The 22,203-nt window shown below is 46.3% G+C and overlaps 1 protein-coding gene across 1 annotated transcript in view; it reads left to right on the top strand.

Moving 5' to 3' along the window:
* cdh7a (cadherin 7a) overlaps positions 1-19,129 on the top strand; it is a 166,819-nt gene extending 147,690 nt beyond the window's left edge. Inside the window, exons 9-11 of the mRNA XM_078215669.1 lie at positions 12,030-12,147; positions 16,268-16,519; positions 17,826-19,129. Of these exons, the coding sequence (XP_078071795.1) occupies positions 12,030-12,147; positions 16,268-16,519; positions 17,826-18,319 (864 nt within the window). The 3' untranslated portion in view covers positions 18,320-19,129. The remainder of the gene's footprint in view (positions 1-12,029; positions 12,148-16,267; positions 16,520-17,825) is intronic.
* The last annotated feature ends 3,074 nt before the right edge of the window (positions 19,130-22,203 follow it).

Genomic DNA, 22,203 nt, shown 5'->3' with positions numbered 1-22,203 from the left:
CCTCTGGACACTTTTGTATCTCTCCCCTCTCACCTTAAACCTATGCCCTCTAGTTTTAGACTCCCCTACCTTTGGGAAAAGATATTGACTATCTAGCTGATCTATGCCCTTCATTATTTTATAGACCTCTATAAGGTCCCCCCTCAGCCTCCTACGCTCCAGAGAAAAAAGTCCCAGTCTATCCAGCCTCTCCTTATAACTCAAACCATCAAGTCCCAGTAGCATCTCGTAAATCTTTTTTGCACTCTTTCTAGTTTAATAATATCCTTTCTATTATAGTGTGACCAGAACTGTACACAGTATTCATAGATTCCCTTCAATACAGAAGGAGGCCATTTGGCCTATTAAGTCTGTGTTGACCACATCCCACCCAGGCCCTCTTCACATAACCCCACATATTTATCCTGCTAATCCCCCTGACACTAGGGTCAATTTAGCATGGCCAATCAACCTAGCACACACATCTTTGACTGTGGGAGGAAACCGGAGCACCCAGAGGAAACCCACACAGACACGGGGAGAAAGTGCAAACTCCACACAGACTGTTACCCGAGGCCAGAATCGAACCCAGGCTCTGGCTCTGTGAAGCAGCAGTGCTAACCTCTGTGCCACCGTGCCACCCCTTCCAAGTTCCTTCCAAATTCCAAGTGTGGCCTTACAAATGTCCCATACAACTTCAACAAGACGTCCCAAGTTCTGTATTCAATGGCAACTTATGTGAGATAAAGCGTTAATTCTGAGTTTGGTAGGTTTTTATGATTGGAAAGTATTGAGGCAGATGAAACAAAGGTGGATGAATGTAATAATGTCACAGCCTTGATCTCACTGAATGGTGAAGCAGGCTACATGAGCTCCTCCTGTTCCCACGTTCTCAACTGGCCACAGTACTCCAGCTAAGGTCCAACCAGTGTTTGATCAAAGGTTAACAAATCAATCTGAAATGAAAGAAGAATTATTAAATATTCCAGCACAAATCAGCCAAACCTCCGTTCAATTGGATTAGCTTCTCCATGATTAAATTGGCCCTGAAGGAGCTACATGCTACTGGTTAATGTTTTCAGAGCAGAGGTGACTACACAACAAAGGAACATAGGACTCAGGAGCAGGAGAAGGCCATTCAACCCTTCATGCCTGAGTTACTATTCAATATGATCATTGTTGATCTAGTTCTGAACTCAACTCCATTTTGCTGTCTGCCCCATAAGCTTTGACTCGCCCATCTATCAAAAATCTGTCTAATTCTGTCTTGAATTAATTCAATGACCCAGCCTCCTGTGCTTCCTTTTTTTTGTACCTTTTGGTACTCTCATCAAAAAAGATGATTCAAATTAGGTCCAATCATGGTCCCCACATGAGGGACAAACCAGATCCAAGCTGACAATACGAAACATCCCATCTTGGGTTCCATAGTCCAAGCTGTAGGATGAGGCACTGCACCCGCTTCATCTAAAACATCACCTGAGCCAAAAGGCCGACCTGGCTTTGAAAAATTGCATCAGGTAAAGCCTTGGTTTAACCTTATTGGCTACCCTGATCCTTTACTCTACCCTAGCTTGGGCGGCACGGTGGCACACTGGTTAGCACTGCTACCTCACAGCATCAGGGACCTGAGTTCAATTCCTGCGTTGGGTCACTGTCTGTGCAGACTTTGCACATTCTCCCCGTGTCTGCGTGGGTTTCCTCTAACCTCCCATCTATTGAATCTGTCTACACTTCCCGCTGCCTCGGCAAAGCAGCCAGCATAATCAAGGACCCCACGCACCCCGGACATTCTCTCTTCCATCTTCTTCCGTTGGGAAAGTCTGAGGCCATGTACTAACCGACTCAAGAACCGCTTCTTCCCTGCTGCTGCCAGACTTTTGAATGGACTTACCTTGCATTAAGTTGATCTTTCTCTACAGCCTAGCTATGACTGTAACACTACATTCTGCACTCTCTCATTTCCTTCTCTATGAATGGTATGTTTTGTTTGTATAGCGTGCAAGAAACAAACTTTTCACTGTATGTTAATACATGTGACAATAATAAATCAAATCAAATCTGGGTGCTCTGGTTTCCTCCCATAGTCCAAAGATGTGCGTGTTAGGGGGATTGGCCATGCTAAATTGCCCTCAGTGTCAGGGGGATTAACAGGGTAAATTGAGTGGGGTCATGGGGTTGGGACCTGGGTGGGATTGTCGGTGCAGACTCGATGGGCCAAATGGTCTCCTTCTGCACTGGAGGGATTCTATGATTTCAGACTACCATTGCAGGCAACAGCACACCCCCCCAGTGAAATGGACTAGCCTCATCCACTGCCTGATTGGGGTGTCATTCCAGTGCTTTCTGGGGAGAAGAATTCAACATACTGATGCGCGTCTGATAAATAGACAAGGCTGATGTTGCCAGGAACAGAAGGCTTTTATTCGCTAAAAAAGAACGATGTGGAACAGACAATAAACAGACAATACTGAGCATGTGGACCTCCCGACTGAAGGCCGGAGGGGGAGGGCTGCAGCCTTTATACCCTGAGGGCGGAGCCTCCAGTTAAAGGTGCAGCCGAATTAAAGGTGTCAGGGAGTGTCTCATATATGAACAGTAGTGGCAACAATATATACAGCTCAACCGTGCCGAAGGCACCGCAGTGGTTTACCACACATACTAACAACACTTTGAGGGGAAAAAAAATCTCCTCATCTCTGTTAAATTGAAGACCTCTTTTTCTTAAACTTTGTCGCCTGGTTTTAGTATCTCCCACAAGTGGCAACATCCTCTTGGTATCTACCCAATCAAGTCCCCTCGGGATCGTACATGTTTCAGTCAGATCACTTCTTATTCTTCTAAACTCCAATGGATGTCGAGTCAATGTGTTCAACCTTTCTTCATGAGATAAATTCCTCGTCCAAGGAATGTGCCTATTCAATTCAAAAATAGTTCTCACCTGGTTTGGATTAAGACTTAACGTCCTTTACAAGTAATAATGGCAGTTTGCTTATTAGAACAAAAATATTTACAGCAATGAAGTTTATACTAACAAGGTTTCACAGTGGCTTAGTTTTGTTTGAGAATGTTTCATTCATAATTAATAGGCGTACAGAGCCCGTGTGGTTTCTGCATATATGAAACTGCTGTCTTGAAGTACCATTTACAAAACTATTGCAATCTAATTGGTCTCAGTGGGGTAACTAAGATTTTCAGCTGCTTAAACAAAATAATTGTTTTTGTCTAACAAGTTTAAGGCTGTAAAGAGGTTCTGGATAAATAAATAAAGCTCATCCACTGAAGTGTCAAATCAGTCAACGTGGTTGTCTATTTCAAGGTTTGTTCCGTCAAGCTGTAACATTCCGTGAAAGCATTCAGTTGTACGGCACACGGGCGTTCTTCCATCTCTGCGAATAAATTTTAATTAGTATCCACACCAATTCCAAGTAATCTAATTGAGAGGAATGACAGATCTGTAACTGCGTCGGAATTAAACAGGAAATCTGAGATTGGTGATGGAGCTTCAAGAGATCAGGGTAAATCTGCACAGTTTCTCAATGACAGCTCTTAAATCCGCTGAGCGCAGGGTCAGAGTGCAGATGCAGGTCTTTGCTCTGTGCGAATGAAAACGCTGATAGAGCAAGTTCAAGGGAAGTGCCCTTGTCCAGAGAGTGGTGAGAATGTGCATTCTTTAACTCAGTTACCATTTCTACAACAAAGGTGGTAAAGTGAATTTGTGAGTGGTCAGATATCGCAACACCATGTTCAAGGTTCTGACGTCCATTCGGTACAAATTCCGATCAGTTGGAATACATTTAGATGGTAATGACGTTAACCATAGAATCCTGAAAGTGCAGAAGAAGGCCATTCATCCCCTTGAATTGCACTGACTCTCCAAAAGAGCAATTTACCCAGGTCCTCCTCCCTGCCCTATTCCCCCATAACTCCACGCACTTACCATCACCAATCCACTTAACCTGCACATCTTTGGACACTAAGGGGCAAATTAGCATGGCCAATCCACACATCCTAGACATCTTTGGACACCAAGGGGCAATTTAGCATGGCCAATCCACCTAAACTACACATCTTTGGAAACCAAAGGGCAATTTGGCATGGCCAATCTGCCTAACTTACACATCTTTGGACACTAAGGGGCAATTTAGCATGGCCAATCCACCCAACCTACACATCTTTGGACACCAAGGGGCAATTTAGCATGGCCAATCCACCTAAGTTGCACACCTTTGGATTGTGGGAGGAAACCAGAGCACCCAGAAGAAACCCTTGCAGACATGGGAGGGGAATGTGCAAATGACATACAGACAGTGACCCAAGGCTGGAATCAAACCTGGGTCCCTGTCCCTGTGAGGCAGCAATTCCAACCACTTTGCCACCGTGTCACCATTAGATCACACCTGAAGGACTGTGAAGCAGTTTTGGACACCAGATCAGAGGGACGTCACGTGGGCCATGGAGAGAGCTGGATTGATTTTTTCTTAAATTCTATCATGGGATGTCATTGGAGCAGCACTTACTGTCCATCCCTAATTGCCCTTGAGAAGGTGGTGCTGAGCTAATAGAGCAAGAGGAGATTAAACAGAATAGGCTTACATCGCTAGAGTTCAGAAGGTTAAGTGATGAAATGATTGACGTTTTCAAGACATATAAAAGTGCTCAGCTTGAAATGAATTCTGCTCACTGGGGAGTCTGGGACAAGGGGACGTAGTCAATAAAATTAGAGCTTGCCACAACAGGAGTGAAATTAGGGAACATTTCTGCACGCAAAGGATGGTGAAAGTTTGGAACTAGTTCTACAGAAGGCAATTGATGCTAGATTAATATTTTTTTAAATCTGAGATTGGGGCAGCACGGTGGCACAGTGGTTAGTACTGCTGCCTCACAGCACCAGGGACCTGGGTTCAATTCCAGCCTCGGGTCACTGTCTGTGTGGAGTTTGCACGTTCTCCCCAAGTCTGCGTGGGTTTCCTCCGGGTGCTCCGGTTTCCTCCCACAGTCCAAAGATGTGCGGGTTAGGTTGATTGGACATGCTAAATTGTCCCTTAGTGTCAGAGAGATTAGCAGGGAAGTATGTGGGGTTACGGGAATAGGGCCTGGGTGGGATTGTAGTCGGTGCAGACTCGATGGGCCAAATGGCCTCCTTCTGCACTGTAGGGATTCTATGGTGGGTTTTTGGTTAGTTAAAGGTATTGTGGGATTCTGGGGTAGGGTATATGGAGTGAGGTTGCAGATTTCACCAAATCCTTTTGATTTCTCCTGCTCTCCATCCTATGACAGTGCTTCCCCTTTGTTCTACCTGTCCCTCCCCCTTCTATTCGTATAAAAACCCTCATATTTCAAATCTTTCAGCGGCTCTGATGAAAGGCTTTTCCAATGTTGCCCAACACAAGTGCCACCCAATGACCATCTCCAACGAGAGAGAATCTAACCATTTCCACTTGAGCTTCAATGGTAACACCATCGCAGAATCCCCCACCGTCAACATACCAGGGGTTACCATTGACCAGAAACTGAACTGGACCCGCCATGTAAATACTGTGGCTACCAGAGCAGGTCAGAGACTAGGAATCCTGGGATGAATAACTCACCTCTCCACTCCCCAAAGCCTGTCCACCACCTACAAGGCACAGGTCAGGAGTGTGATGGAATACTCTCCACTTGCCTGGATGGGTGCGTTGAATATCTGGGTGCAGACAACACTCAGCACTATAGTTGACTTGGGTACAAACAACACTCGGCACAGTGAGTACTCAAACTTACAAGCTTGAATTACGTGCAAGCAAGGAGAACACACATTCAGCACAATGCACTGCAAGGTATTCTCCTGATTCATACAAACAATGTCGCAGTTATAGTTCACCGTATTTTGTTCTTTGGAATTTTGTGATTTAAAGGGTCGTATTTTCATCCTGTGGCCAAGGCTGGGAGCATAGTGTTTATGAAACTGACAAAGGTTTAGATTAGTCGCTCATCCTGAATACGCAAGCACTGGCCTCATTGAAGGCCTTGTTTCCATATTGGAGTTGCCTGTTTGTGTTGTTCTAACCTATTTCCACACCAGCATTTGCAGTTTTTAAACTGCTTTTAACTATAGTTTCAGAAATCCCAGCAACCCCATGGTGCTTTATTTGAAGTGAGTATCCTTAATCTCACAGAGCAAAGTGAATTAAGTATTTGGCCACAGCTGGAATTACAGCTTAATTTCCACAGGTGCAGCTCCAACAACACTCAAAAAGCTCAACACCATCCCGGATAAAGCAACTTATTTATCAGCACCCTATCCACCACTATGACCATTCACTGTCGCTGGGTCAAATTTCTCCAACTCTAACACCGTTGTGAATGTTCCTGCATTGCATGGGCTGCAGTGGTCCAAGAAGTGTATGGGATATGGGCCAGTATTTGTTAAGAAGTTTAACAACACCAGGTTAAAGTCCAACAGGTTTATTTGGTAGCAAAAGCCACACAAGGGGCGGCACGGTAGCACAGTGGTTAGCACTGCTGCTTCACAGCTCCAGGGACCTGGGTTCGATTCCCGGCTTGGGTCACTGTCTGTGTGGAGTTTGCACATTCTCCTCGTGTCTGCGTGGGTTTCCTCCGGGTGCTCCGGTTTCCTCCCACAGTCCAAAGATGTGCGGGTTAGGTTGATTGGCCATGCTTAAAAATTGCCCCTTAGAGTCCTGAGATGCGTAGGTTAGAGGGCTTAGCGGGTAAATGTGTAGGGATATGGGAGTAGGGCCTGGGTGGGATTGTGGTCGGTGCAGACTCGATGGGCCGAATGGCCTCCTTCTGCACTGTAGGGTTTCTATGATTTCTATGATTCTATGACAAGCTTTCGGAGCTGCAAGCCCCTTCTTCAGGTGAGTGGGAATTCTGTTCACAAACAGAGCATATAAAGACACAGACTCAATTTACATGAATAATGGTTGGAATGCGAATACTTACAACTAATCAAGTCTTTAAGAAACAAAACAGCATGAGTGGAGAGATTCAGTCCAGTTCAGTTTCTAGTCAATGGTAACCCCTGGTATGTTGATGGTGGGGGATTCTGCGATGGTGTTACCATTGAAGCTCAAGTGGAAATGGTTAGATTCTCTCTCGTTGGAGATGGTCATTGGGTGGCACTTGTGTTGGGCAACATTGGAAAAACCTTTCATCAGAGCCGCTGAAAGATTTGAAATATGAGGGTTTTTATACGAATAGAAGGGGGAGGGACAGGTAGAACAAAGGGGAAGCACTGTCATAGGATGGAGAGCAGGAGAAATCAAAAGAATTTGGTGAAATCTGCAACCTCACTCCATATACCCTACCCCAGAATCCCACAATACCTTTAACTAACCAAAAACCCACCATAGAATCCCTACAGTGCAGAAGGAGGCCAACCATTATTCATGTAAATTGTGTTTGTGTCTTTATATGCTCTGTTTGTGAACAGAATTCCCACTCACCTGAAGAAGGTGCTTGCAGCTCCGAAAGCTTGTGTGGCGTTTGCTACCAAATAAACCTGTTGGACTTTAACCTGGTGTTGTTAAACTTCTTACTCTGTTTACCCCAGCCCAACGCCGGCATCTCCACACCAGTATTTGTTGCCCATCCCTAATTGCCCTCGAACTGAGTGGCTTGCTCGGGCGATTTCAGAGGGCAGTTAATAGTTAGCCACATTGCTGACACGACTGCCAGACAAAGACGGCAGATTTCCTTCCCTAAAATGAACGAGTTGGGCTTTTGCAGCAATCGATGATAGTTTTACGGTCACCATTACTGAGATGAGCTTTCAGTTCCTGATATATTACAAAGAACAAAGAAAATTACAGCACAGGAACAGGCCCTTCGGCCCTCCAAGCCTGCACTGACCATGCTGCCCGACTGAACTAAAACTCCCGACCCTTCCAGGGACCATATCCCTCTGTTCCCATCCTATTCATATATTTGTCAAGACGCCCCTTAAAAGTCACTACCGTATCCGCTTCCACTACCTCCCCCGGCAACGAGTTCCAGGCACCCACTACTCTCTGTGTAAAACATCTGCCTCGTACATCTCCTTTAAACCTTGCCCCTCGCACCTTAAACCTGTGCCCCCTAGTAATTGACTCTTCCACCCTGGGAAAAAGCTTCTGACTATCCAATTATATTAACAGATATTAATCTGACTATCCAAATATATTAACAGAGTTTAAATTCCACCAGCTGTCATGATGCGATTTCATAAGATATAGGAGCAGAATTAGACCATTCGGCCCATCGAATACCATTCCATCATTCGATCATGGCTGATAGGTTTCACAATCCCATTCTCCCGCCTTTTCCCCTTCACCTTTAATCCGCTTACCAATCAAGTACCTCTCTAAAATCAAATTACTGCAGATGCTGCAATCTGAAACGAAAACAGAAAATGCTGGAAAATCTCAGCAGGTCTGACAGCATCTGTGGTGAGAGAATAGAGCCAATGTTTTGAGTCTAGATGACCCTTTGTCAGAGCTCTGACAAATGGTCATCTAGACTCGAAACGTTGGGTCTCAGAATCTATCTATCTCTGTCTTAAATACATTCAATGATCTGGTCTCCACAGCTTTCTGTGGAAATTAATTCCATAGATTCACCACCCTCTGGGTGAAGAAATTCCTCCTCATCTTAGTTCTAAAGGGTCATCCCTTTACTCTGAGGCTGTGCCCTCGGATCCGCATCTCTCCTACTAATGTACTGGGACCTCTGCTATTTGTGATATATATAAATGATTTGGAAGAAGGTGTAACTGGTGTAATCAGCAAGTTTGCGGATGACACGAAGATGGCTGGACTTGCGGATAGCGAAGAGCATTGTCGGGCACTACAGCAGGATATAGAAAGGCTGGAAAATTGGGCGGAGAGGTGGCAGATGGAGTTTAATCCGGATAAATGCGAAGTGATGCATTTTGGAAGAAATAATGTAGGGAGGAGTTATACAATAAATGGCAGAGTCATCAGGAGTATAGAAACACAGAGGGACCTAGGTGTGCAAGTCCACAAATCCTTGAAGGTGACAACACAGGTGGAGAAGGTGGTGGTGAAGAAGGCATATGGTATGCTTGCCTTTATAGGACGGGGTATAGAGTATAAAAGCTGGAGTCTGATGATGCAGCTGTATAGAATGCTGGTTAGGCCACATTTGGAGTACTGCGTCCAGTTCTGGTCGCCGCACTACCAGAAGGACGTGGAGGCGTTAGAGAGAGTGCAGAGAAGGTTTACCAGGATGTTGCCTGGTATGGAGGGTCTTAGCTATGAGGAGAGATTGGGTAAACTGGGGTTGTTCTCCCTGGAAAGACGGAGAATGAGGGGAGATCTAATAGAGGTGTACAAGATTATGAAGGGGATAGATAGGGTGAACAGTGGGAAGCTTTTTCCCAGGTCGGAGGTGACGATCACGAGGGGTCACGGGCTCAAGGTGAGAGGGGCGAAGTATAACTCAGATACCAGAGGGACGTTTTTTTACACAGAGGGTGGTGGGGGCCTGGAATGCGCTGCCAAGTAGGGTGGTGGAGGCAGGCACGCTGACATCGTTTAAGACTTACCTGGATAGTCACATGAGCAGCCTGGGAATGGAGGGATACAAACAATTGGTCTAGTTGGACCAAGGAGCGGCACAGGCTTGGAGGGCCGAAGGGCCTGTTTCCTGTGCTGTACTGTTCTTTGTTCTTTGTAATGGAAACATCTTCCCCACATCCACTCTATCCAGGCCTCTCAGTATTCTGTAAGTTTCAATGAGATTTCCACCCCCCCCACCCCGCATCCTTCTATACTCCATCGAGTACAGACCCAGAGCCCTCAAACGCTCCTTATAAGTCCAGTTTTTCATCCCATGATTTGAAACCATGGTTGGGATTTTCTGGCTCTTCCTGCCAGTCGGATCTTCCAATCCCACCGATGGTACTCCCCCCAAACCCCCACCGGATCTGGGATCCTCGGCAGTGGAGGGTGCAAACAACTGGAAACCCCGCTGACAGTGGCAGGACTATGAGATCCCACCGCTGGCCAATGGCTTCTGCCACCACAAAACACATCATGAGGGGGAGACAGAAAATCTCCCCCCCTCTGGAGAGTATTAGCCCTTACTCGTCTCACTCTTCAGTCTCTAGATTACAAGTTCAGTGACATTTCCAATGCACCACCTTCTTCCCCTGACGGGAATCAGCAATAAATACGAACATTCTTTTAAGTGTTACGAGGCAGAGGCTAATCCCTTTTACCTCGCTTCGTAATCCGGTAAAAAAGTGCTGGGGAAGGTGTTAACTTTTCTACATTAACGTTTAGAGATTCATTCATATAAAGACCTGACGCTTGCTTTGAGTGAACAATTAACAAGTTATTTTATTCAACCAACCGCGAACTTTAACTAAACCAGTAACATTTTAATTAAAGGATGGTTCGACTGAAATGCTGTTCAAATAAAGACAAGGACCATTCAGTACCAAAACAGTAATAACAGAATCTTAAGCCACTCTCAGAAAACTATATACAACCAGGTCTGATGGCTTGGAAAAGATTTGGAGTTCTTCTGTAGGTGTCCGCTGTCTGTAAGTGCTGTCTGACTTGGTACTTTTTGCTGGTTAAATGGTGAATTCTATTAAGACATATCTGAAGCTGGCAGAGTTAAGATCTAACTGTTTCAGTTGATCTAACTACCCTTAAATGCCTTTAACTGCTTCCCTGGCTCAAGAGATGTTCCTCTGAGCTGGCTGTTGCTCTGGCCTTTATACTTGCGATGACCTCACAATTTTCCGACGCCAATTTTCCGACGCCATGATTGGTCTGAAGTTGTCAACAGTAACAAATTCAAATCTGATAGGCTCTTAATAGCTGATTGTCTTTTTTAAACTGATAGGCTATTAAAATGCAAAAGCCTGTTACCAAGGCAACCCTGATGCTTGGCCTGTGAAACAAATGCTGCGACTGTACTCTGTGTGTACTCTGCATCCAAGCACTGAACTCACAACCGGCTTTTAAAGGGACCACGCACTATTTTCTTTCCCTCTATAGCATTTTTCCAAAACTTTTATATCTTCACAAACACAGTGGCACAGTGGTTAGCACTGCTGCCTCACAGTGCCAGGGTCCTGGGTTCAACTCTGGCCTTGGGTCACTGTCACTGGCCTCGAGTTTGCACGTTCATAGAATCATAGAATCATTGAATCCCGACAGTGCAGAAGGAGGCCATTCGGCCCATCAAGCCTGCACCGACAACAATCCCACCCAGGCCATATCCCTGCAACCCCACATATTTACCCCACTTATCCCTATGTATCCCGGGACACTAAGGGGGCAATTTATCATGGCCAATCATGATTGGGAGAACGTGCAAACTCCGCACAGACAGTGACCCAAGCTGGGAATTGAACCCAGGTCCCTGGAGCTGTGAGGCAGCAGTGCTAACCACTGTGCCACCGTACCGCCCAGCTGTGCCACCGTGCCGCCCGTGTCTGCGTGGGTTTCCTCCGGGTGCTCCGGTTTCCCCCCACAATCCAAAGGTGTGCGGGTTAGGTTGGTTGGCCGTGATAAATTGTCCCTTAGTGTCAGTGGGATTAGCAGGGTAAACATGTCTGGTTACGGGAATAGAGACTGGGTGGGATTGTGGTTGGTGCAGACTCGATGGGCCAAATGGCCTCCTTCTGTGCTGCAGGGATTCTATGATTCTATTCCATGATTCGTTCTATATTTACAGACCCATCTCCACAACCTCAGCATACGAATTAGAATGTGTGCCCTTATGCGATGGAAGCACAGATAAAGAACAGTTGCTATTTCGGAGCCTTTACGTAGATATCATGCATCCGAATAAACTCGGAGATCTATCAGATTGGGTGTAATTTATGGAAAGCTGCACTGAATAGTTGGTAGTTTCCCCATCCTCTGTTTCCTTATACCTTTATCTTACATGGCTCTTTACAAGATTTTGCAAGTGTATATTTGTCTCATGAAATTATCTTGTCCTTCTGAATTTGACCTGGAACGGTTGAGTTCTTTCACTGGTGCTTCAGGAATCAAATCAAATCTAATCTTTTGCTGCAATTACAGATAATACAGCGAATCAGAGCAGTGGACAAAGATAAACCACCCAACGGACACCATTTTTATTTTTCCCTTGCTCCCGGCGCTGCCAGTAACCTGAACTTCACGGTGCAAGATAACAAAGGTACCTATTGATATCCTGCTGCATTAATGTCTGGGTCAATCGCTGTTTTGTGGCTTATATCTTTTCTCTTACACGTTTATCACTGACTCTGAGCAGAAAACAAACCCATTCTTGCTGCCGGACACCAGTTATAGATTTATCGGTCCCTGTCGGAATATAAAAAATATGGATTAGCTGCCTGGTCAGTAACGATTCTTTGTGAATCATCGCGTACACCTAGATGAAGGTGATCCCTCATTTTCACAAAGCAACTTTTTCACAGTGGTTAGCACTGCTGCCTCACAGCGACAGGGACCCGGGTTCGATTCTCGGCTTGGGTCACTGTCTGTGCGGAGTTTGCACGTTCTCCCCGTGTCTGCATGGGTTTTCTTCAGGTGCTCCAGTTTCCTCCCACAGTCCAAAGATCTGCGGGTTAAGTGGATTGGCCATGCTAACTTGTCCCTTTGTGTCCAAAGATATGCAGGTTAGGTGGATAGGCCATGCTAAATTGCCCCTTTGTGTCCAAAGATCTGCGGGTTAGGTGGATTGGCCATGCTCAATTGTCCCTCTGTGTCCAAAGATCTGCAGGTTAAGTTGATTGGCCATGCTAACTTGTCCCTTTGTGTCCAAAGATATGCAGGTTAGGTGGATAGGCCATGCTAAATTGCCCCTTTGTGTCCAAAGATGTGTAGGTTAGGTAGATTGGCCATGCTAAATTGACCCTTAGTGTCCAAAGATGTGTAGGTTTGGTGGATTAGGGGTTAGGATTAGGCAGAGTTAATGGACCAAGTGTCTTCCTGCTGCAATGTAGCGATTCTTTGAAATGGTATCGCTGAAATCTTGCTGCCATTCACACTTGGAGGAGGAGGGGAGGGGGGGGGGGATGTTATGGTCCCATGAACAGTGTAAAGTGAAGTTTATTAATTTGTCACAAGTAAGGCTTACATTAACACTGCAATGAAGTTACTGTGAAATTCCCCTAGTCGCCACACTCCGGCACCTGTTCGGATCAATGCATCTAGCCACCACGTCTTTCAGACTGTGGGAGGAAACCGGAGCACCCGAAGGAAACCCACGCAGACATGGAGAGAACGCGCAGAGTCCACACAGACAGTGACCCAAGCCGGGAATCGAACCTGGGTCCCTGGCGCTGTGAAGCAGCAGTGCTAACCACTGTGTCACCGTGCCGTCCCCGCCAGTGCACCCCTGCCGTGGGTTTTCTGGAGGTGAGGGGTACGTTCAATAGGAAACCCTGTCGACAACGGTGGCACCATAAAATTGCTCTGCCAGCACCCGGGGCACCGTCACCCAGTGCTGCCAAACACGCACTGCGGAGCGGGAGAGAAATGCCTCCCTGTGTTCGTCCCTCTTAATCTGGTCAACGGTCTAAAATTTCAATGGTATTTGGGCTTTTACGCAACTTCCTGCCAGCGTTATATCGGTCGGGTCAAGGTGACCTAACAGAAATGAAAACAACAAAAAAATTCAAGCGAGGTGCTTAGAAAAGAGAAACGTCGATGTTTTATTCTCTGGCAATACGGGCAAATGATTCTGTAAATTGGTTTGGGAAGACATGAAAAGAGAGGTGACCTTTTTCTTAATGTCGCGTATTTTACATTGTGATATGACAGTGTGACAAAAATGTTTTTTTTTGCTCTGTTAATGGCTTTTCAATGCAAACATGTTGTTCGCCCTGGAGCTGATCAATCAAAGTGCGTAAATGCTGGGGACCTGTGACACCCGCACAACATGTCCTTGTGTCGCCGAATGATGGATGACGACGGGGTGCCTCATAATTAAGCTGTAATGTACTCAAGGGCGTGCCCAGCCACTGAGTGAGATAGGAACGCAAAAGACAAATTCTCTGCTGCCTATTTAAAGTAAAACAAGTGGGGAGAAAATGGAAGTATTTAATAGGCACTGACTTTCATCGTAATAAGTCACATCCAATAGTTCACTGTGTTGTGCCAAATGAGTATAACACTGGATCACATGTTACACTGAGTTGCATATACTTATATAATATAACGGGTATCTATTGTTCATTGAATGAATACAGAAAGCAATTTATAATTGTTATATTTTGTATCAGATTTATTATCTGAAAACCAGGAGCCATATATTTATACATACATAGAATCATAGAATCCAACAGAAGGAGGCCATTCGGCCCATCGAGCCTGCACCGACCACAATCCCACTCAGGTCCTTTCCCCACAACTCCAAGCATTTACCCTAGCTAGCCTCCCTGACACTGAGAGGCAATTTAGCACAGCCAATCCACCTAACCCACACATTTTTGGACTGTGAGTGGAAACCCACACAGACACAGGGAGAATGTGCAAACTCCACACAGACAGTCACCCAAGGTGGTAATCGAACCCGGGTCCCTGGTGCTGTGAGGCAGCAGTGCTAACCACTGTGCCATTGTGCCCCATATTGTATATGTCTCTATTTGTATGTATATAGTATATATGTGTACGTATATCATAATTCCCTACAGGGCAGAAGCAGGCCATTTGGCCCATTGAGTCTGTACCGACTCTCTGACAGAGTATCTTACCCAGGTCATCTCCTAGTTCTGTCCCCGTGACCCCACACATTTCCCATGGTTAATCCATCTAACCCACACACCCTGGGACATTAAGGGGCAATATAGCATGGCCAATCCACCTAACCTGCACATCTTTGGAGTGTGGGAGGACACCGGAGCACCCGGACACGGGGAGAACATGTAAACTCCACACAGTCACCCATGATTGGAATCGAACTCGGGTCCCTGGCGCTATGAGGCAGCAGTGCTAACTACATTGCCATCGTAAATATCTCAGAGCACCGTCAACAGCGCAGGTTCAATATCCATACTGGCTGAGGTTATCCATGAAGGCCCCACCTTCTCAACCTTGGCCTTTGCCTGAGGTGTGATGATCCTCAGGTTAAATCACCATCAGTTAGCTCTCTCCCTCAAAGGAGAGATCAGCCTATGGTCATCTGGGACTATGGTGATTTTTTACAATAAGATGGCCACCTAAAACTCCAATGGCGAATTCCGGAGGGAATTTTTCTACGAGAATGTGTTTAAAATGTGGAACTTGCTGCGACTTGGCGCGGTTGTGGCAGGTAGGACAAGGGCAGCAAATACATGGGAACACCACCAGCTGCAAGTTCCCCTCCAAGCCGCTCACCATCCTGACCTGGAAATATATCGGCCATTCCTTCGCAATCACTGGGTCAGAATCCTGGAATTCCCTCCCTAACGGCATTGTGGGTCACATGGACTGCAGCGATTCAAGATGGCAGCTCACCACCACCTTCCCAAGGGCAACTAGGGATGGACAATAAATGCTGGTTGGCCAGCGACGCTCATGTCCCATCAATGAAAACAAAATAGCACTGATGCCTTTCAGGCGAAATTAGACAAGTTGACGAGTGGGAAAGGGTTAAAAGATGATGTTGATGGGGCTTGAGGAAGTAGAGTAGGAGCAGAATTTGATTTGATTTATTATTGTCACATGTATTAACATACAGTGAAAAGTATTGTTTCTTGTGCACTATATAGACAAAGCATACCATTCATAGAGAAGGAAAGGAGAGAGTTGCAGAATGTAGTGTTACAGACATAGCGAGGGTGTAGAAAAAGATCAACTTAATGTGAGGTCGGTCCATTCACAAGTCTGACGGCAGCAGGGAAGAAGCTGTTCTTGAGTCGGTTGGTACGTGACCTCAGACTTTTGTATCTTTTTCCTGATGGAAGAAGGTGGAAGAGAGAATGTCCGGGGTGTGTGGGGTCCTTAATTTTGCTGGCTGCTTTGCCGAGGCAGCAGGAAGTGTAGACAGAGTCAATGGATGGGAAGCTGGTTTGAATGATGAATTGGGCTATGTTCACGACCCCTTGTAGTTTCTTGTGGAGCAGGAGCCAAGCTGTGATACAACCAGAAAGGTTGCTTTCTATGGTGCATCTGTAAAGGTTGGTGAGAGTCGTAGCTGACAGGCCAAATTTCCTTAGTCTGAGAAAATGGAGCTGTTGGTGTGCTGGTGAAACACCATCATGGACATGTTAGGTTGAATTTCTTTGTTGTGCACAGTTCTATGGAATTCTATATAAAAATAGCCTGATGATTTTTCCAAAAAAACTGTTTAGATAACACGGCCACAATTGTGACTCGAAGAGCTGGGTTCAGTCGACAGGAGCAAGCAGTCTACTTCCTGCCCATTGTAATTGTGGACAACGGGACGCCATCTCTGAGCAGCACCAACACTCTGACTGTCCGCGTCTGCGGCTGCGACAGCGAGGGCATCGCCCACTCATGCAACGCCGAAGCTTTTGTCCTGCCCGCTGGCCTTAGCACTGGAGCTCTCATTGCCATCTTGGCCTGTGTCCTGACACTACTAGGTATGTCGTGTATCTTTAACGATTTCGCTTTTGCACCATTATGAATGTTTGAAATGGGAATTCTTGTTTGAGGTTCGCAGTTGGCCTTGTTGCGTCATCGCAGAATTTCATCTGTTTCCATGGCTAGTAAATCCCAGGACAGATTGCTAGTCTGTTACCAGGGGTTTATAGATTGAGGGGCACCACACCACATCAAGCGTGACTGACCCGGATTCTCTCCCAATCTTACCGTCAGCCATTGGCGTGTTTGGAAGGATTTACAGGTTGACACACTCAATCTGTTTGACCACGTTATGAACGGACCTTCCTTGACCACCAAGTCCTGGGATGGGACTCGAAGTGGAGATGCCGGCGTTAGTCTGGGGTAAACACAGTAAGAGTTTTAACAGCACCAGGTTAATGTCCAATAGGTTTATTTGGTAGCAAATGCCATTAGCTTTTGGAGCCCTGCTCCTTCGTCAGATGGAGTGGATATCTGCTCCCAAACAAGGCACACAGAGACACAAAATCAAGTTACAGAATACTGATTAGAATGCGAATCTTTACAGCTAATCAAGTCTTAAAGATACAGACAATGTGAGTGGAGGGAACATTAGGCACAGGTGACTGCTGTCACGGGCATTCGGCGTCTGATCTTCGGGTAAGCGTTCTCCAAGGCGGCCTTCACGACACACGACAGCGCAGAGTCGCTGAGCAGAAACTGATAGCCAAGTTCCGCACACATGAGGACGGCCTAAACCGGGATCTTGGGTTCATGTCATACTATCGGTAACCCCCACAGCTTGCCTCCTGGACTTGCAGAATCTCACTGGCTGTCCTGTGTGGAGACAAGATACATTTCTTTAACCTGCGCTTAATGCTCCCTCCACTCACATTATCTGTATCTTTAAGACTTGATTAGCTGTAAAGATTCGCATTCTAATCAGTATTCTGTAACTTGATTTTGTGTCTCTGTGTGCCTTGTTTGCGAGCAGATATCCACTCCATCTGACGAAGGAGCAGCGCTCCGAAAGCTAATGGCAATTGCTACCAAATAAACCTGTTGGACTTTAACCTGGTGTTGTTAAAACTCTTAATGGGACTCGAACCCAGAGCTCCTGGCTCAGAGGTAGGGGCGCTAACCCACTGTGGCACAAGGCCTCCTACATAGTAGTGGAGCCAAAGCAAGTGAAGGTGGAGTTAGTATAGAGACCCTCCATGACAGAATGATGGAATAGGCTCGAGGGGGAAAATGGCCTCCTTCTGCATCTGTACCCCTGGTGAGGCAGATTTTGAATGTTCTCTTTGCTCTGTGTATGTGTTGCAGTGCTGGTGTTGCTCATTGTGACACTGAGGAGACGCAAGAAGGAGCCTTTGATATTTGACGAAGAGAAGGACATCCGGGAAAACATCGTCAGGTACGACGACGAGGGAGGTGGCGAGGAGGACACGGAAGCTTTCGACATGGCCACGCTGCGGAACCTCAACTTCATCCAGGAGGTGAAAGTGCGCCGGGACGTGACGCCCGAAATCCAGCTCTTTTCCAAAGCGGCGCACAAGCTGTCTCCCGATAACGTTATGTTCAGGGAATTTATCTGGGAGCGGATGAAGGGCGCGGACACCGATCCCTGCGCTCCGCCCTATGACTCTCTGCAGACGTACGCCTTCGAGGGGAACGGCTCGGTGGCAGAGTCGCTCAGCTCCTTGGAGTCCATTACTTCAGCGTCGGATCAGAATTATGATTACCTCAGTGACTGGGGACCCCGCTTCAAGAAACTGGCAGACATGTACGGCAGCTCCAAGGACAGTATGAACTCTTAATCCCAACCGTCGGAATGATTGATTTTTTTTTTGTAAGCCGCGGAACAGTTTCGGGAGGTGGGGCTGGAGATTAAAAAAGAAAATGTAAATACGAAACCATTTTTTAAGAGTCTTACTTTGCCTCTTTTTAAGTGGTACAGTTACATCTGAATTCCCATGGAAAAAAACACACAAAAGAAACGGATTGCGAGCATTTGCTTAACTTTTTTAGAAAACGAAACATAGAATGACAGCAGTGCTCTGTTATAAACATTATCTCTTCTGATTTGTACAGGAGAATTTATCGTTTTTTTTTATTTGTTACGCGTTGATATATTTATAAGTGAAACAAAATGAAGCCAAGCCCTATCGCGTCTGAGCCAGTTTGTACGCTGGGCCAGATTCAGGCATGGGAGTACATGCTGATTGTAACTCAACTCCAGAATATACGGACAAACTAAAAGCATGAGCAAAGCTAATTAAATTAATGGAACCTTCTGTCCTCTCCAAAAATTGCGAGGAAGTACTTTTTCCTGGATCATTACGCTTTCTGGGCTGTTTGACCACTCACTGCAGGCTGCAAAGGGAAGGAAAATAGAAATTGTTCTTTTTTTTTTACATGTCAGAGTTGGAAAACCCATCGTATGTCATAATCTGTGGGGAAAAAGAATTCAGGTGCAGTTCTGTAGACAATCATTACTCCATGGTTCAGTAGAATTTCCTTCATTTGGACATATATGAATAATAAAAAATGAGTTTTGTAATAGGATATTAAAATGTGTCATTATGTTTGGTCATACCTGTATAGTTTTCAATAAAAGAGTGGAAATTAATATACTTTATGTACCCAGTTATGTAACATCGATTTACATGGTTCCCTCAACTTCTTTCCCTTGTCAGTTACTGGGTCTGTCTTTCTATTCACTTCTCCCCTCCCAACTCGTTATTTCATATTTTCATTTGATCATAATCATAGGAATCATAGAATCTCTACAGTGCAGAAGGAGGCCATTCGGCCCATCGAGTCTGCACCGACCACAGCCCCGACCCCGTAACCCCACATATTTACCCCGCTAATCCCTCTAACTTACGCATCCCGGGACACTAAGGGACAATTTAGCAATGGCCAATGCACCTAGCCCGCACATCTTTGGAGTGTGGGAGGAAACCGGAGCACCCGGAGGAAACCCACGCAGACATGGGGAGAATTTGCAAACACCACACAGGCAGTGACCCAAGCCAGGGATCAAACCCAGGTCCCTGGAGCTGTGAGGCAGCTGTGTTAACCACTGTGCCACCGTGCCACCGTGATGTGGCGCATCACGGGCAAAGCCAGCATTTGTTCCCCATCCTCGTGAGTCAGGGTCAAGGAGAGAAGTCGTGGACTCTGGTCGTTGGGCTGCACTGTTTTATACAGGTTTACCAAAGAAAATCCTTGCTCCTCCCTCACAGCCGTGGAAGCAAGGTACCGATCTTACCGCTAGTGTTAAGTCTGAGACTACCGGGGAGGTTGGGGTTGGGGGGGTCGGGGGGGGGGGCGCGGAGGGGGAAGGGTGGAGGGGAGGGTTGGGGGGTGCGGGGAATAGCCACAGGAACAATCGGATTTATTGATGACCTGTACTCCTCGCACTCCAGCCCTCAACTACCTGTAGGGGTGGGTCCCCGGGCAGGTCAACCCTTTCCCCAGATCACCTGACCCATCCGCTTAAAGGGGTTACGCCCCGCATTACACAACAGTCTTGACTTCTTTACTCTCTGCCTCTATTTATTAAGCTTTTAGAAGGCACAGGTCTCAGTATGATACACTGTACAACCATGGCTTAGTCAGGCAACTACATACAAACTGTTCACATCATGTAACCAGCTCCTCTTCTTTGAACCTGTAATATCTGAACTGCGACATGCAAAAGACTTGAACCTCTCGAGCACCTCAAGCAACAATCCCATGCACAAATGAGCACTTCTTGAACAGTGTCGTATTCCATTGACGCATGACTTCCAAGTTTAAATTGGTAAAACATTCCAGCAAATTAGCACCATCCTGTTCACCTGCAATAATGTGCTATTTTTATCCACACTAATGGGCTGTGTTAACACAGGAATTACACCATGCATTGTGCGATAAATATTTCCTCATTTTAAATTGAAACAAGCCACACTTACGAATGCCCAACACGAAGCGTATCTTAGAATCATAGAATCATAGAATCCTTACAGTACAGAAGGAGGCCACTTGGACCATCAAGCCCACACCGACAACAATTCCACCCAGGCCCTATCTCCGTAACCCAGTGTTCAGTCTGAGACTACCGGGGAGGGGTAGCTCCAAAGAACTCAGAGTGAGACAGGCTACAGGAATAATAGGGTTTATTGATGACCTGCACTCCTCACACTCCAGCCCTCGACTGCCTATAGGGGTGAGTCCCCGGGCAGGTCACCCCTTGCCCCGGGTCACCGCAGTGACTTTTTTGTATGGTGGCTCGGTATAACTAAGCGAATTGCTAGGCCACTTCAGAGGACGGTTAGGAGTCATGTACGGGCCACAGCAGGTAAGGGCAGCAAGTTTCCTTCCCGAAAGAACATTAGTGAACCAGGTGGGTTTTTGCAATCGATCTGTAATGGCATGGTCACCATTATTAATCATAACTTTACATTCTAATATTATTTTAAATTTGTTTAATTGGCTTCAAATTCTTCAACGGTTGTGATGGGATTTAAGCTCCTGATTATTAGCCCAAAGCTCTGGGTTGCTAATCACATAGGCACTGTGCGATCGTTCCCAACAACCTTACCCCTGTAGTTTGGGAAGGAGGGGGCTGGGGATGATATAGAACCTGTCGGATGAGCTAACCAACCAACGTCTCCACAATCATAGACTCATACAGCACCGAAGAAGACCATATGACTCTGCAATGTAGTTACTGTGAAAATCCTCAAGTCGCCACACTCCAGCACCTGTTCGGGTACACTGAGGGAGAATTTAGCATGGCCAATGCACCTAACCAGCACGTCTTTCGGACTGTGGGAGGAAACCGGAGAACCCAACGGAAACCCACGCAGACATGGGGAGAATGTGCAGACTCTGTAGAGACAGTGACCCAAGCCGGGAATCGAACCCCAGGTCCCTGGTGCTGTGAGGCAGCAGTGCTAACCACTGTGCCACCATGCCACCTTGTTTCCATGGGGAAGGCGTGGAAATTGACTCAAAATATCCTTGTAACATGTGTCCATGGAGAAGGTGGGGAGTGTGACCTTCCGCGTCCCTCGCTGCTACACTTAGGGGTTATGGGGAAAAGGCAGGAGAATGGGGATGAGGAAAATAAAATCTGCCATGATTGAATGGCGGAGCAGACTCGATGGGCCGAATGGCCTAATTCTGCTCCTATGTCTTACAGTCTTATAGTCTTATGGACTTATGGTCTATACTGAACCTCCAACTCTTCAGCATTCAAAATGGCAGTCTCCTCCCAACTCACCGCTGCGCTGTTGTGATCAGATGAATCTACGTTTCCGCCATTGTTACAACTTGCTGTCCGGTGTCAAGCTGTAATCCTTTAAGAGCTGCTGATTTGCTGGAGTTTGCAATCCCCAGACATTTTCTGCGCCAGTAACCTTTTCACAGTAAGGGTGGGCCTTATCGTGCGAAAGTTAGATTTCAAGTTCAGTGCGGCCTTCTGTTTTCAGATTCTCTGCAGCCTGACCCATGTGTCATGAACACAACTGCTCTGGTAACACGGACACTGACCATCCCCGTGTTTCAGCCATTACTAAATCGTAGCTTAATCTGACATAGCAATGTGACATGGCGAAGGATGGGTCTAGAGGGATATGGACCAAACACAGGCAATTGGGATTAGCTTAGTGGTTAAAAAAAAGGGTGGCATGGACAAGTTGGGCCGAAGGGC

Source organism: Mustelus asterias, chromosome 7, assembly GCF_964213995.1.
Source record: "Mustelus asterias chromosome 7, sMusAst1.hap1.1, whole genome shotgun sequence".
Taxonomy (NCBI): Eukaryota; Metazoa; Chordata; class Chondrichthyes; order Carcharhiniformes; family Triakidae; genus Mustelus; species Mustelus asterias.
This window is presented reverse-complemented; position numbering and strand designations above follow the sequence as displayed.